Raw genomic sequence first — 15,775 nt, forward strand, 5'->3', positions numbered from 1 at the left:
CGCCACATGGCTGACTGAAATGAGGTCAATGGTGTGACGTGACACCAGTGGTCTGACACATCTGGATGCCGGGCGAGCGAAGCTCTGGCGCGTTGGTTTGTCTGATGAGGACATGGTCGAAGTGGATGAAGAAGGCGAAGCAGCAGGAAATGGCCCTGTGAATGTGCTGGTGGTGGCTCCTACCGAACGACGAGGAGCATTTGACCCGTTTCCCGCGTTGGTTCCGGCAAACAAGCGAAGGGTCAATTTGCGTATCGCGTATGCAGGACCGCTGCATCTAGACGAAGTCTCGGTTCCCATGGAAACCATTGCCGCGTTCAACGACATTCAAACCGGGTTTTCGATGGAGGGAAGTCGCGGCCGCCCACTATATCTGCTGTATGGCCCACGTCAGTTTGGGAAATCCACCATTGCGTACCGCATTGCGGACTGGATGGCTGCGGATCCGCATTTGGCCAATGTCGAATGCATCCTGGTCGAGCTGCGCAGGTCTGCTGTCCGAGACGCTGCCACTTTCTGGACTTGTTTGGGCATGCACATGAAACCTGAGAGTGTGTGCCAAGACGAGACCGCGTTCATCAAGCTGGCAACTCGTGGTCAGCGTCGCTTTTGCCTCATCTTGGATGAAATGGACCATCTCTTTGACAACAAAGACCTGGCGACAACGTTTCTTGCAGCTCTTCGTACCTGGAAGGTAGCGTCTTTCTTCTGTGGGTTTTTTGGAGTTGGCAGTCACGATTTGGTGCATCACTTCAAGGTTTTTCGCGGGGACATGAAGTCGAGTCCTTTCAACGTCGGTACCATGATCAAGGTGGGACCCTTCTCACTCGAGCAAATGAGCGCATTCTTTACACTCGTTGCTTCACGTTATCCTTTTTCAGAGTCGCTTCGACGCGCAATTATAGATTATTCAAGTGGTGCTCCTGGCGTCTTTGGGTCGATGATTCGATTCACGGCGGACAGCGACAAATGTACAGTGGAGCGGCACGAGTGGGAGCGGTGGTTCAAAGTGGATGCGTTTTCAAGTTATTTGACAGCATATAACAATACCTACTGCCGCATTCAAGATAATCTGCATCACTTGAATGATGTGGAATGGGAGGCGGTTAAGTACGTTCTTGCGCACGATGGAGAACGTATGACGGCGAGCCAGGTCGAGGGGAATTGTGGCATTTCTGTTCGAGGTGACCAAGATAGCCAACTCGTTGATCCATTACTTCGCATGGGGGTTCTGATCGAAGGAAGCGATGGTGCATTGGCCTTGGTATCGGAGATGATGCATCGAATTTGTGTGGAAGCACTTCCGGTGCGAGAAATCTACCAAGTTGCATCCACAGATGATTCGCTGGAGCTGTTATGCGTTGCGCTTCGATTTTTCAATCCGCAACGCATCTCCCACCAGTTTGTGAGCAATCGACAGCCTCTGAGCGAGTCGGTTTTCCACTTGGAGCTATTCGCAACGATACGCGACATCATGCAGAAGGCATCGCTAACTACTGTAGAGGCTTCTACGCTGAAGTAAAAACTCCGGACAGCCGAACAAGGGCCGAAATTCTCCTCATTAACGGCATCAGACTCGCGTACGAGATCAAGTCAAATCAATTACGTGAAAAGGAGATCACTGCTGCAGCTCGACAAGCTGATCAGTACAGGCAACAGTTTCAAGTTGACCACATGGTGGTCGTGAATTTTGCTCCCCACGGACATTTAATCGACCCAATTTATCAAGTGAAGCAGTTTGAAGACATCCTGATCGTTCATGCTCAATATGCAAATTCCTGCGACGAATTTGACCTAAGCTATCTGGTGGATGGACGGGTACAGCATCGCGCTGTCAAGACCTTGACGAAACGCGTCGAATAAGCGGGCAACGTCAATTCATTTGGTTATTTTTCTCTATCTCTGGAGGTGTTTGCGCTTGATGTTGTCCATCCAGTTGAGCTGATCCAGCGTCACCTCACCTCTGAGCGCGTGGACAAACAGTCTCGGCGTCTTGGCCTCCTCGTCATCCTTCGCATTCTCTTTCATAAAGAAAGAGGTGCGCATCGCATCGCCCTTGGCGCTGTCCACGTTGATCTTACCCGAAGAGCTCGATGCCGCTGCAAGAGCTCCGTCTTGGGCCCGGAGCTCGCCAGTGAAGACCGCGTAGTCCTCATCCAGCTGGTCCATCTCGCTAGTGACGAATTCACAGTCTCTTCCGACCGTGACTTTCGTGCCGTGGAGTTCCACATCGATCGATGCTGCCGGTTGGAGTGAAACACGCACGTCTCCAGGCACAAGGATACTGCTGGAGGCGTCGTTAGTCCACGAGTCAAAGTGCGCTGTGACGTCGCACTTGTCACCGCTGTCCTCCACCTCCAAAGCGCCAGTCACACTGTCCACCTCCACACTCTTGAGTCCGTCACTGGACACTCGAAGGTAGCCATGTACGTTGCCAACACGTAGCTTGGACTGGCCTGACTGGTTCGTTGACACGACGTTGCATGTCGACGCATAGATGGCGCCAAACTCCGAGTCCGAGGCCTCTCCCTTGCCCAGCTTCACCTCGGCTTTTCCTGCCATAAGTCTCTTACATTTGATACTCTCATTGGTCTCCAGTCGCACCGTCTCGCCTTCCACCAGCGCCAGCACGTCGATTTTCCCTCCGTTGGTCTTCAAGCTCACGTTGGTACCTCGCACCTTGCTAACCTCAATGTCTCCACGACCCACAACCACCTTGACATCCCCTTCGATTTTGTCTTTAAGGGTGACGCTACCGTTAGCCACCGCCAAGTTCAGATCGACTGTGTGTGGCAGCAAGAGCTGCAGTTTAGCGTCCACAACGCCCTTTTTAGAGATACGCAACGCCTTAACGCTCTCAGCGCCGCCAACTGCGCCCTCAATAGTGTCCTCTTGCACATCAAACAGGCTGTGGATGTCCAAACCGCTGTCGGAAGCTGTGGTGACACGCAGAGCAAAGTCGTTGGCACTTAAAACCGGCACAATCTCCACGTCTGTACGCGCTGCATCACCCGCCTGGAGCTGCACACAGCTCTGATGCGACAGGTGCGAGAGTGACAGCGACTCTGAAGCGCTGGAGAACAACCGCGAGGAGCGCTGCAGCGTTAGCAAGCTACGACGCAGCACCAGCATCTTAGCGTCTCTAAATGTGCGGCTATCGACAAAATAGTCCAGACTAAACTGCAATTTGCTCAGCACTGCTCAAACCTTCCTTAATGCATGTATGAAACATCCTAGGTTATGTGCCACTGGTGGCCACAAGCCTCTCCATAAGCAAGTGTCCAGGCAGGCTTCTCTTCCTTCTCCTCCCCTTCGCCATGCGCCCGATCCTGCTCAAGGGCCACTCGCGGTCGCTGACCATGATCAAGTACAACCGCGAGGGTGACCTGCTCTTCTCGTGCGCCAAAGACCACACGCCCAACCTCTGGTACAGCGACACGGGCGAGCGTATTGGCACGTACGTGGGTCACTCAGGTGCCGTGTGGGCCTGCGACGTGAGCTACCACTCGGAGCGTCTGCTCACCGCCGCGGCCGACGCCACCGTCAAGCTCTGGGACGTTCAGAGCGGCGAAGAGCTCTTCTCCTTCCCTCACACTGGCCCGGCCCGCAGTGTCAACTTCAGTACGGGCGACAAGTACTTTGTGTCTGTGGCCGACAAGTTCTCGGACCGACCGGCAGCTGTGTACGTCTATGAACTGGCCGACGATGTGGCCAACCAGAGCGCCGAGCCCGTACTGACCATCACTAACCATGGCCACGAGGGCCGCATCACTGGAGCCTACTGGATGCCCCTGAACAAGGCCATCATGACCACGGGCGGCGACGGTACCATTAAACTGTTCGACCCCAAGACGGGCCAGTTGCTTGAGAGCTACGTCATCCACACGGGTGAGATCACTAATGTGGCCTTTAATAAGAGTAAGACGCTGGCCATCACGTCGTCCAAGGACAACACGGCCAAGTTGCTGGACGTCGAGACGCTTAAGGTGCTCAAGGTGTACGAGACAGACCGCCCCGTTAACTCGGCCGCCATCTCGCCTATTAAGGAGCACGTGGTGCTGGGCGGTGGTCAGGAGGCCATGAGTGTGACTACCACATCTGGCCGAGTGGGGAAATTCGAGGCCCGGTTCTTCCACATGGTCTTCCAGGAGGAGTTCGGCCGTGTGAAGGGCCACTTCGGCCCCATTAACACCATCGCCTTCCACCCTAATGGCAAGAGCTACGCGTCTGGAGCGGAAGATGGCTACGTGCGACTCCACCACTTTGATAACGACTACCTCAAGCTCGATGCCCTGAAGTAAAGAAATGGACCACGATGAGGGACATCAGACGGACTGGTGGTGGGGGGAAATCGAGCTTAGAGCCAACAGGTCAGCAGACAGATTGCAGTCGCGAGGGGCTTAGCGTTAGCAGGATAGAGCGCTCTCCTTATTAGCCCGTAGGTAGTTTTAATGTAGCCATTCTACTTCCATTTTTGGGATTTTCTGAAGCCATATCGGATTTGCAAGGTGAGCCAAAATAATCAGACTGCTTGGTGATCTTATCTGAGGTCGTCGAGTTTGTCAGTGGAAGGCATCGCAAACTGGGCGAAACGTCGATAGCTTTTGCTCCTTCCATGAGGGCGGCACGTCATTTCGAATTCTACCAGCTTCAAGACAAAGTTCAGCAACACTAGTTACCAGCAACAATGGAGGAGGCCATGCACTTCTTGGACGAACTCAAGGAAAAGTACCTGCACCAGGTCGAGCAAGCCATGTGAGTTTTGACTGCTGGTTGCCAAGTCTAGTAGGGACACGCAGACTAAATGTCTCTGCACTTGTAGTGAGGACTGGGACTACCAGGACTTTGCCCCGGACAAGAGGTGCGCGCTGCTTGACAACGAAGAGGAGGTGAACTCCCGCGATGACCCGGACGAAAGCTGCGCTAGCAGTCCCATCCCCAAGACGGTTCGCAAGTCGTGGGTGGGTCTAACACCCGATGCAGAGATCGAAAAGTGCGTCGCTATTAAAGTGTCCCCCCTTTGCGCTGATCTCTAACTGGGATATCTTGGGTTTGATTGCAGCATTGATTGTGGCCAAGCTGCGGTGAATCTCTGCGGCTACGAGGCCAAGTTGATTGCCGTTTGCACGCCACCCGGTGGCATCCACGGCATCCCAGATACTGAAAGCGTCCAGCGGCTATTTGCACAGATCCCTCGTCTCGACGCTGCTAACGTGGCCACTGCGTTCTCTACGCGGCTGCAAGACGACGTCGCTCGGCGCTCGTGGCAGATTCGCGCCAAGGCGATCATTCTGATGCAGATGCTCGTGGAGATCAAGCCATTCTCTGGTCGATATATCCCGGCTTTTGCAGCCAATCCTACGCTCATGCAGCAACTCGAAGTCCACCGTACAGGCACCTACAAGCAGGTGATCCGTGAAGGCTCACGCAAGCTTCTGTCTCTGGTCCGTTCGAACGGTACGGACCCAGCACTCATTCCAAAGGAGAGCCCAACGAAGCCTCACGTACGGCACATTCAGCTCGGTGGCAAGCCCAAGAAGAGCCCCAAGCGGGCTCAGACGTCGCCGATCAAGCAGCCGCCAAAGATGTCGCCCGGTAAGCTGGCAGTGAACAAGGTGTTCAAACCGGAGCCCGTCATGTCCAAGATTACAGCGCTGCTAGTGCAGAGCCCCAAACCGTCGCAGGTCATGAGTCCGAAGGTGTCGCTAGCTGTCCAGGCGTCGTGGAGACGCCGAAACAGTGCCACGAAGTCTGACAAGGAGGATGAAAACCTCATGCCCTTTCAGCAACTCACACCGACTTCCAACCCCAAGGAGATTAGAAATTCTTGGGTCTATGGAGCTCCAAAGGAAGCTTTAATCACCTCGTCGAACGCGAGGCTGGACAGTGGCAGCCTCAGTGCCTTCTCCTTTGTCCAGTAAAGACCACATCTGCATGATCCACCTCTAAAACTCTAAATCCGAAGAAAGGCTCCAAAATAATTCCAGTGTATTGTCTCTAATATTTATAGCAATATATCGCTGTTAATAAAGCTTGAGGATGGATAGAAAGCGCTCCAAGAAGTCTGCGGGTCGTCGAGTCAAAGCTCCATCTTTGACGGAACCTCCAGTCGACCGTCAGCACAGATCCTCGAGTGTTTTATGGCTCAAACTCAACTTCACCATCAAAACAGCTCGTCTGCAGTCTCTCAAGCGGCAAAAGTATCAGCACTTACAAGAAGAAGCTTTACTCAAGGCTCGAGGGCTGCTCAAAAATTGGGAAGACGGTCCAGTGGTTCTCACCGAGGACTTGTACAGTCGAGCTCGCAATGAACAGGAGGCGCAAGAACTGCTCAACTACACGCCAGAAGCACTAGCACTACGCTTCAGTCTACGCAATCATCCAGACGTAGTCGACGCCGTCAAGCAGCTTTGGTCTGTCCAGCTTCCTCGAGACGAAATGGGTTGTATTGACAAAAAAGGGTACGCATCCTTGTTCCGACGTATCGGTCGAAGCTTGGAGCCTGATGCAAGTAAGAAGCGTCTTCGACGTATGGAGAGAACCATCACAGAAGACTGGAGTCGAGACAGCAAAGGCGAGTCGGTCATGAGCTTCGCCACTTTCTTCGACAGCGTCTTCGAACTCGCCGATCTCTGGTGTGAGACGATCGATGTGGACGAGTATATCACTTTTCTTCGAAGATTAGTACAACGCGTGAGTGCACTACGACGTAACAAACAAGACCCAAGCGATGAAGGGAAAAGAATGTTACGTTCGCTCAAGCAGATCAAGGCTATCGACGATGACGAGTCTTCATCAGAGGAGGAGGATTCTGTTTCAGAGGCAGAAGAAGACGAGGAGTTATCAAGTGGAAGCGACATGGACGATAGTGAGGAAGAGGAGAACACCCCCATCTCGTTACCATCACCGAAGATTCCATTTCATTCGATGTTCATAGCGAGCAAGGCGCTGACCAGTATGCGGCCCAGAACCTCAAGCAGCTCTAGCCTACCTCAGAATGTTCCGGACGCCGACAATGTTCCAGACAGACCACGATCACGAGAGCGACGTGCGAGTATCATTTCGCTTGGAGATTTTGCTGGATTGAGTTCTCCAGACGATAGCAAGGAAGAACCAAAGACGCCTTCAGTCCGTGGGTCAAGCGCAAAGTCCAGAGTCTCGTCTGCAAAGTCACAAACGCCTTTGACTAGCGTTCGTGAAAACGTCAGTACAGAAGATGAAGACGTTAAGGCCTTAATGAGTTTGCACCGCGCACGGTCCGCACAGCGTCCTCCAGTAGCAGCTGCGTCCAGCAGTGTGAGCTCAGACAATAAGGTATCTTCCAATGTCGGTAAACAAAAGACGAACCCGAGACAGCAAACGAGTCTCGGGACTGGTAGCGTTGATTCTGGTGGGCTATCGGCTTCAGGAGGTCTGCCAAACGCCTTGACAAGCTCAGCGCCCGTCTTAAAATCGATGGGAGGTATGAAGACTGGCACTGCTTTTGACAGTGCTGATACAACTAGTCCTGATGCTGGTGCTCGGGTATCGATGCTGTCGTCGTCCTCTAAAGCGAAGCAAAAGGCCGACAAAAAGCCTACCGGTATCGTCTTCGATGCACCTCAAGCAAACATCAACAACATGAGGCTTGCGTCGCTTGATGTGGCCCCACCCAGCACCTCTGGGGCTTCAAAACGGACTCAAAAAGGCCCTGGGAAATGGAATATTCGTGCTGACCAACCGCGACAGCAACTTCGAAAGGATGACCAAGTCGGTTCTCCAGCTACACGAGATTACATTTCCGGCTTGGGTTTTGACAGTCCAGCGAACGACATTGCAGTCTCCCCGAAGACAGAGCTGGCACCTGTGGACCCGACGACGCCATTCTACACGTTCGAAGATAGTTCATCGCCTGCGAGGAGACTACTGCAAACACTCAATGACGACGGTCGTGGCTCTAGTGGAGTGTACAGTAGCAAAGGACGTCGGCAACGCACTGTTCCTACCGAGGGTTGTGTAGACCAGGGGTTCGATCTCTGCGATAGTTGCAAAACTACGGGGTATTTGACTGGGAGTCTGCAAGCGGAGATAACAGCGAGGAACGTTCCCTTGGCTTGCACCACCGACGTGCACCCACGAACCGCATCGTTAAGCGAAGAAGCCAGGAGACGCAGTTGGACCAAGCCAGTCCCTAAACGGGTGAGGAAGAAGGCTTCAGATGACGGAGATAACGACGCCACCGTCTCTCCATGGGACTCGCAATTCGACACTGAACTCGACGACCTCGCTAGAGCTTTTCCTCGTCCTGACAATCATCAAGTGAGGACGATTGTGACGGTCCCCGAGGCGACAGTTTCCAGAGCGACAGATGAGCTAGACCCTGTAGAACCCCCAAATATCAGAGTGGCGTCGTCTATGGCTTCGCCTGAGCCTCCGTCCTGCGTATCAGAGCTCACAACGCTGCCGAACGAGTATCACGAACTTGTGCTTGGCAAAGGTCTCAGTAGGTCGGAGAGCGCTCCCGTTCGAACTGCGCCGAACCTTAGTATAGTAGTGCACCCATTCAAGAGAACATATCGAGGGCCTCAGTGGACGCTACTTGGAGCTATGCAACCCCCTTTAACGCTGTTGGAGGACGGAGTTGAAGGTCACACTGTGGCAACCTCCCCACGACCGAAACTCGCGGCGCTTACGTCCAAGCGACCTCGTCGAGAACGAGAACTGGATGAGGACGATGAAATAGGATTGTGTCCTCGCTTTGCAGAACATCTCGAGTCCCACGGGGATCGATCCGCCACTGCTCCACCACGTTTCCGCACAGACAAGCCCAGACCTCGATGCATATGTGAAGATGGCTACACTGCGTCTTTGCATGACCAAGACGTCGAGTATCGGTATATCGTCCATGGAGGTGGCAACAACAACTGGCGAGATGAGGACGACGAGGATTTGGAGCAAGAGACAGCGCTGAACTCGTCGGAAGACGTGACAGTGATCGTGAATGCCACTCGGGGGCTCGTACTGCGACCTGGTACTGTGGATCGTTTAGCTGCAAAGCGAGCGAGACTTAAAGAGCGAGCAACGAGGTCGGAAATGATGCGAAGGCGTTGTCAATACACGCTCGGCAAGCATCTCGACTAGCAACATCGTCATAACTTATTGTCAACTCTCTGTATTGTGGTACACGTACTGCTGTACGAACGGGTGGTCTTCGAGGTCCTTCACAAGTTCTTGGCACGAGTAGCAGCCATCTGTGCCGCATACGTCATCTACAACTCGCCTCACATCATGTGCAGCCACGGGTGGATCTCCGAAGAAACCTGCGATTGAGGCTAACGTTGTTAACGCGAAGTTCAGTCCTTCAGGAGAGAGACCTTCTTCAAGGCCTGACGACTTGTCAGCGTCGCTAGCGAACTGCAGCGCCGCTTGAAGCTTCACGTCGAGAGATCCGCGAAGTAGCGCCGAGGTTCCAATGAGGAATTGAATGGCGAAAATGCGATCATCGCCTGTACGATCCAACAAGGTGAATAGGCGATCAAAGATCGCTCGATCTGCTGCTGCAAACCCGACACTGTTGAGCGCTTCTTCGAACTCCTCACAGCTCAGATCAGCCTCTCGAGACGCCAAATCTCCATCGTCCTTGGAGCCAGCAGCAAACCAGATAGCGTGAAGCGCCTGAAGCTGCACCAAAGTGACTGCAAACACTGTAACAGTCAGCAGATCGTCAGCTTCCAAGACTTCGAGATACCATGCTCACACTGAGTAATCTCTGCGACGGCCGCGACAGCCAACGGACTGTCCTGGCACTCGCTTCCATCTGTAGGCTGGGAGATCGTAATACCCATAGTCGCACCTTGCGTCTTCTCAAAGGCTCCCTGCTACAGTCAAGCAAGCACAACAGTCCTAGATCCACGATGGCTACATCCACTTCAACTTGACCAATACTAAACCCAAGATACAAAAGTATTTAACCAATAAACAAGAAGAACGTCCTCGAACCGTTACGTTCTAAAAGGGCAATGGACCGACAACGGAACTCCTTGAGCATGCGACACTAATTGGCTTGCAGATACGCTGAGAACTTCTCTCAGAGATCTCGTGGCGTGAGTCGGTGGGAGCTTGCGGCCGCCGTCGGTTTTATCAGTCGAAAGCTGCCGTTTTCCGAAGCATTTCCCGGCCAGGTGTCACTGGCTTTAGATCAGCAGCATTGGCTCGCCACCGCCAGGGTGAGATCCGTCGCGTGCACGTGCGGCCCATGGGAAGCAATGCAGGAGCCTCCTCGACGGCAATGGCCGGGATGGAGCCCCGCGTAGTCTTCCTGAACGACAATGACGCCAACCAACAGCTCATCACTTCCAAGCAGTATGCGCGCAACGTCATGGTCACGTCCAAGTATACCGCAGTAAGCTTCGTGCCCAAGACCATCTTCGAGTTCTTTCGTGTTGTAGCCAACGTCTACTTCCTCCTCATCGCGGTGTTACAGGTAAAAGTCCTACAATACGACAGCTAGTGATGGGCCACTGACGTATCGTGTATAGCTAGCAACGCCGTGGTCCCCGACGAATCGCTTCACGACAGCAGGACCGTTATTATTTGTCCTTCTAGTAACGATGGTGAAGCAGGGAAGCGAGGACTTCAAGCGCCACCAAGCAGACGAAAAGCAGAACTGTCGTTCGTGTCGCGTAAGTCATCTCGCTTGCTGTAACTCTACGAATTCTTCACGAACTTTCTTGTTCTTTCTACTCTGTAGATTATTAATACTACAGGCCAGACTGAGATGATAACGTGGCAGGAATTACAGGTTGGACAGCTCGTATGTGTGGAAAACCACGAGGAGTTGCCTGCAGACGTGGTGATTCTTGCTACCTCCGAAGAGGAAGGAAGGTGCTTCATCGAGACGTCCAATCTCGACGGAGAAACCAATCTCAAGCGTCGAATAGCTGTCAAACCCACGGCTCAACTCGTTGGTTGGCGGGAGCTGCAAGCAGATCCAATCCCTCAAGAAGCGGTATGCTCCTCGGCTGTGCGTCGACTGCGCGGCTCGGTCGAGCACGAACAGCCCAACAACCAGCTCTACACCTTCACCGGACGAATATTACTTCGCGAAGGTGATCGAGGCGAGACAGCAGTGCCCTTGGGGCCAGAAAACTTGCTTCTTCGCGGCTGCAGTCTTCGAAGTTGCGCGTTTGTGGTCGGTCTCGTGATTTTTACAGGCAGCGAGACCAAATTACTGCAAAATTCTCGAGCCGCGCCCTCTAAGCAGAGTAAACTGTATCGCACCGCGAATCGCTGTATGCTGTTGATCTTCACTACAATGTTTGCTCTTTGCTTAGCCAGTGCGATAGCAGCATCTTCCTGGAGTAAAGAGAACGCAAGTCGCTTATGGTACCTGCCGTTTATCAAGGAAGCGGACCAGGTGGACGACTTTATCGTGAATTTCTTCACTTTTCTTATCCTGTATAACAACCTTGTTCCTATCTCGCTGTACGTCTCTCTTGACATCATTAAAGTACTTCAAGCGAACCGAATCACTGCAGACTCGAAGATGGTGTACGATGGTGTTTATGCCGTAGCCAGAACCTCAGAACTTAACGAAGAATTGGGTCAAATCGAGTATGTCTTCAGTGACAAAACAGGTACTCTAACGTGCAACGTTATGGAGTTCCGGAAGTGCTCTATTGGGGGAGTATCGTATGGTTACGGAACCACCGAGATCGGTCGAGCTGTGGCTGCTCTGGCCAGCTCAGAAGCCTCAAAAGGCTCGAAATCGGCCTCTTCTCCTGCTAAAGCCAAGGTGAACCCGCTTGTCAATGTTCCGAGTGGTGTACGGCTGGATATAGACGCTACAGACGACGTTCGGGATAGAATCTCCTCAGCTACGCCTGTGCTTCCCGTGACGGAAATCGACGAAGGCGACCCCAAAGCAGCGCAGGTTCACTTTGATCCTAGTATTCACTTCGATGACCCGGGTCTGCTACGAGCGTTGTATGCGGGTGGGAAGCAAGGAGAACTCATTCACGAATTTTTGACGTTATTGTCAATTTGTCACACGGTAATTCCCGAAGTGGACTCCAAGACGAGGGAAGTTGTGTATCGTGCATCCTCACCCGACGAAGAAGCGTTAGTGAAAGCTGCCAAGTGTCTTGGCTATAACTTTGTGTCTCCAGCTCCTCTGATGAAGGTCGAGATCTCCCGAAAACCCTCGCTTCTCCCTACCGCCAACTCTAACTCTAACCAGCCACTGGAAACCGTAACAAAATCCTATACGATTGTGAACGTCAACGAGTTCAACTCAACACGAAAGCGAATGTCGGTCGTGGCAATAAACAACGAGACGCGAGAGTATGTTTTGTACTGCAAAGGGGCTGATAATATGATGCTGGAACGCGCTGTAAGTGGGAAAAACGATAATGACGCTGTTATTAACGGGAAACTTGTAGGGCATTTACGAAATTACGCTCGTGAAGGTCTACGGACGCTGGTTCTCGGCCGTCGGGTGCTTACAGCGGAGGAATATAAACGCTATAACGAAGCGTACGTAGCCGCATCTACCGCACTCGAAGACCGCGAAGCAAAACTGGACGCATGTGCCGAGATGATTGAGAAAAATATGCAACTTTTAGGCGTGACGGCTATCGAGGATAAACTACAAGAGGGAGTTCCCTCCGCTATCTTCGACCTTGCTCAGGCTGGAATGAAAGTCTGGGTGCTAACAGGAGACCGAGAGGAAACCGCGATCAATATTGGACACGCTTGTCGACTCATAAATGACACGATGCAGTTGCTCTACGTGAATGCCGAGCGCGTGGAAGCGTTGAGTGCGCAGCTCGACGCACTGTACGAGACTCCCGAGATTCAGCGACTTATCCGAGGGAATGTAGTTGCCGACAATCTCGCGATGGTGTGTGACGGTAAAGCTCTGGTGCACATTTTCCCGTCCCGTGACGCTCGAGCTAAAATGTCCACAGACGCCATTGAGCGTGTTGAGGTTCTGACTGGGAAGCTCTTGGAGATCGCTCGAGTGTGCAAAGCTCTTATTTGCTTGTCGAGTTAGCCCATCGCAGAAGGCGGAGATAGTGCAACTAGTACGGAAGGGTGGACGTCAAGGCTGTGAAAAGAAAGGAGAACAGCCGATCACCTTAGCGATCGGAGACGGAGCCAACGATGTGAGTATGATCCAAACAGCTCACGTTGGAGTGGGCATCTGTGGCAAAGAAGGGGTGCAAGCGGAAAACGCGAGTGACTACGCTATCGCTCAGTTTCGATTCCTAACGCGACTGGTTTTACTACATGGACGATGCAACTATAAGCGCATCTGTAAGGTCATCCGCTACTCGTTCTACAAGAACATCGCGCTCGTGATCAGTCTCTTTATATTTAACTTCTTCAATGGCCAGTCGGGAGCGCCATTGTTCGAGAGCTTCGTGATGGCAGGCTGGAACTTCTTTTTAGCGCTTCCGATCATCGTCATCGGCGTCTTTGACCAGGATATCTCGGAAGATGTGGTGCTGAGATTCCCGCAACTTTATCGTCGTGGCCAACACAACAGCGACCTCAACATGCGCGTATTTTCCAGAACGATCCTCAACTCGGTAGCCCACGCACTCATCTGCTTTTACGGATGCTATGCTGGCAATCGACATACAAACTACGGCTTGTACGTGATTGGGACGCTGTTCTACACGATTCTACTGGGCACGATGAACCTCAAGGTGTCGCTGTTAACGTTGAACTGGAACAAGTACCATCTCGTGGTCATGATCTTCAGTACTTGGCTCTTCATCTTCTTCCTGCTCGTCTATCCGCAGTTCACTTTCATGAGCTACGACATGTTTGGTGTACCCATGTTCATGATCAAGCTTCAACGCTACTGGACGTTGCTGCTCTTGTGTCCCGTAGCAGCGATGCTTATCGACTTTACTGCCACTGCAGCACAGCAGCAGTTCCGACCGCGTGCTGAGGATATTCTACGTGAAAGATTTCGCCCCAGCAAGTCCAAGCGGGTTAGTGACATCGTAACTCCCTTGGCGCAGCACGGCTCTCCCTCGGTCGATAAACTCTTCGTAGCTGAACAGTCTGCCGACGAGGATAACAGGAGCGACACTAAAGACGTCAAGCCCAACACGTTCGTCGTGACAGGTCAGCCGCCGTCTCCAATCAGACGAAGCAGCAGCACGAACAACCTCGTCAAGTTGGACTCGTTCAAGGGAGGTCTACCGCAGCCACAAGCTCGTACGTGTTGGTATCTGTACTATGACTGTAATCTTTCTCAAACTGACTTTGTATCGCTTGTGTGATTGACTGCAGGGAGCAGCTTTGCCTTCAACGGAGTGGAGCAGCCTCCTGGCAGACACGCATCGGGAGATCAACCAGTTCAAGAGGCGGTGACGATGCGAGTGCTGAGCTTCCAGAAGCAGCGTCAATCCAGTCGATCGATCTCACTTAGTCGGATTCCCATAGCGCCAGAACTCGCGGTCACGACGCGTCAAAGTAGGAGAGAAGCGTACGGGTAGATCACGACAACTTCAACTATACCCGTTTGATAGACATGGCTACAGACCATCACTAATTCTCCACTATTTCATCATTTTGTACAATTATCCACAACATACACTAAACGTAACAAAAACATCATTTAGTGTACTCTTCACAAGGTATCCATAGGCAGACTCCAGTGGATCTAGCAATTTGCCAATATGGTCGTGCAAGTGCAGGTGCTCAGCGTGCAGTCCGTGGAGACAGCGCCCAGCCTCCTTCTGTCCACGGAGACGCGGCGGTGCGTTAGTATACATCCCTCTCTACGTCTGTGCAATGCCGTTTCGCTAACCCTTTCCTGTGGGCTTCGCAGTTTCCTATTCAACGTCGGAGATGGCACACAGCGCCTGTGTATGGAGCACCACGTGCGTCTAGCCAAGCTGCAGCACGTTTTCCTGACTGAACTGCGCTCCCACACTGTCGGAGGCCTCCCCGGGATGGTGCTTACAGTCTCAGACACGGGGAAATCCGGTCTCCATGTCCACGGACCGCCCAATACCAAGCAATATCTGAAAGCCACACGCCACTTTTTGTACCGTCCTGAGTTTAAACTAGAAGCGTCTGAGGTGCTGCCGACTATTACCGAAGAGAAGAATAAGGAGATTAAAAGCTGCTATGAAGACGACGAAGTGGTGGTGCACGCTGTAGCCATAGCGAAGCCACGATCTGGAGCTAAACGGAAACTGAACGAGAGCCCCACGTCCGAAGGTGAAGAGAGCCATGTCAGCGTGAGTTATGTGGTGGAAACGAGACTGCAACGAGGCAAATTCCTAGTGGAGAAGGCCTTGGCCTTGGGTGTACCCAAGGGCAAATTGTTCGGACAGTTGCATCAAGGCAAGGACGTGACATTGTCCGACGGAAAAGTGGTCAAGTCGAGTGACTGCGTGTTGCCGTCAGTGCCTGCTGCTGCCTGTGTGGTGGTGAGCTGTCCTACCCTTGCACATGTGGACGCACTAGTGAGTAGTCAAGACTTTAACCGATACAGAGAGTCGGCGGGTGAAGCTCAAGTGCAGGTGGAAGTGGTGTATCATCTCGGAGGTCTCGACGTGCTGCGTCACCCGAAATACGCAGAGTGGACACGGAGTTTCGGCGCCCAAGCGCGTCACGTGTTGCTAGGGCACGACGCTCTGTGCACAGAAGACAGTGTATCGAGCTTCGGCCAAGCTGCAGGCTCAGCTCCACGCCGTCTTTCTGCGTGCTTTTCTCGTCCAATGAGGCGCACGAACTACGCGACCCTATCGAGCCTTTCTCGCGTGTAGTA

At 52.7% G+C, this 15,775-nt stretch overlaps 7 protein-coding genes across 7 annotated transcripts; 5 read left to right on the forward strand and 2 right to left on the reverse strand.

Annotated features, from left to right (window-relative positions):
- Positions 1-1,896: 1,896 nt before the first annotated feature.
- On the reverse strand, positions 1,897-3,132 carry PITG_13599 (uncharacterized protein; the record flags this gene model as incomplete). The annotated part of the gene is made up of 2 exons (XM_002899750.1): positions 1,897-2,802; positions 2,947-3,132. The coding sequence occupies 2 exons, from the start codon at positions 3,130-3,132 to the stop codon at positions 1,897-1,899; spliced, it is 1,092 nt and encodes a 363-aa protein (XP_002899796.1).
- A 135-nt stretch (positions 3,133-3,267) lies between these two features.
- PITG_13600 (eukaryotic translation initiation factor 3 subunit, putative) lies at positions 3,268-4,471 on the forward strand (the record flags this gene model as incomplete). The annotated part of the gene is made up of 1 exon (XM_002899751.1): positions 3,268-4,471. The coding sequence occupies one exon, from the start codon at positions 3,318-3,320 to the stop codon at positions 4,299-4,301; it is 984 nt and encodes a 327-aa protein (XP_002899797.1).
- Positions 4,472-4,643: 172 nt separating this feature from the next.
- Positions 4,644-5,981, forward strand: PITG_13601 (cleavage induced hypothetical protein; the record flags this gene model as incomplete). Its single annotated transcript, XM_002899752.1, has 4 exons — positions 4,644-4,755; positions 4,823-4,993; positions 5,063-5,504; positions 5,577-5,981. The coding sequence occupies 4 exons, from the start codon at positions 4,688-4,690 to the stop codon at positions 5,919-5,921; spliced, it is 1,026 nt and encodes a 341-aa protein (XP_002899798.1).
- Positions 5,982-6,039: 58 nt separating this feature from the next.
- PITG_13602 (uncharacterized protein) lies at positions 6,040-6,869 on the forward strand (the record flags this gene model as incomplete). Its single annotated transcript, XM_002899753.1, has 2 exons — positions 6,040-6,788; positions 6,833-6,869. 2 exons carry the CDS (start codon positions 6,040-6,042, stop codon positions 6,867-6,869), a joined length of 786 nt encoding a protein of 261 aa, XP_002899799.1.
- A 2,272-nt stretch (positions 6,870-9,141) lies between these two features.
- PITG_13603 (uncharacterized protein) lies at positions 9,142-9,824 on the reverse strand (the record flags this gene model as incomplete). The annotated part of the gene is made up of 2 exons (XM_002899754.1): positions 9,142-9,674; positions 9,737-9,824. The coding sequence occupies 2 exons, from the start codon at positions 9,822-9,824 to the stop codon at positions 9,142-9,144; spliced, it is 621 nt and encodes a 206-aa protein (XP_002899800.1).
- A 410-nt stretch (positions 9,825-10,234) lies between these two features.
- Positions 10,235-14,492, forward strand: PITG_13604 (P-type ATPase (P-ATPase) Superfamily; the record flags this gene model as incomplete). Its single annotated transcript, XM_002899755.1, has 5 exons — positions 10,235-10,462; positions 10,518-10,661; positions 10,730-13,000; positions 13,044-14,215; positions 14,291-14,492. 5 exons carry the CDS (start codon positions 10,235-10,237, stop codon positions 14,490-14,492), a joined length of 4,017 nt encoding a protein of 1,338 aa, XP_002899801.1.
- A 183-nt stretch (positions 14,493-14,675) lies between these two features.
- PITG_13605 (zinc phosphodiesterase ELAC protein 2, putative) lies at positions 14,676-15,729 on the forward strand (the record flags this gene model as incomplete). The annotated part of the gene is made up of 4 exons (XM_002899756.1): positions 14,676-14,755; positions 14,828-15,073; positions 15,125-15,615; positions 15,668-15,729. 4 exons carry the CDS (start codon positions 14,676-14,678, stop codon positions 15,727-15,729), a joined length of 879 nt encoding a protein of 292 aa, XP_002899802.1.
- Between the last annotated feature and the right edge of the window lie 46 nt (positions 15,730-15,775).

Source organism: Phytophthora infestans, genomic scaffold (genome assembly GCF_000142945.1).
Source record: "Phytophthora infestans T30-4 supercont1.29 genomic scaffold, whole genome shotgun sequence".
Taxonomy (NCBI): domain Eukaryota; phylum Oomycota; class Peronosporomycetes; order Peronosporales; family Peronosporaceae; genus Phytophthora; species Phytophthora infestans.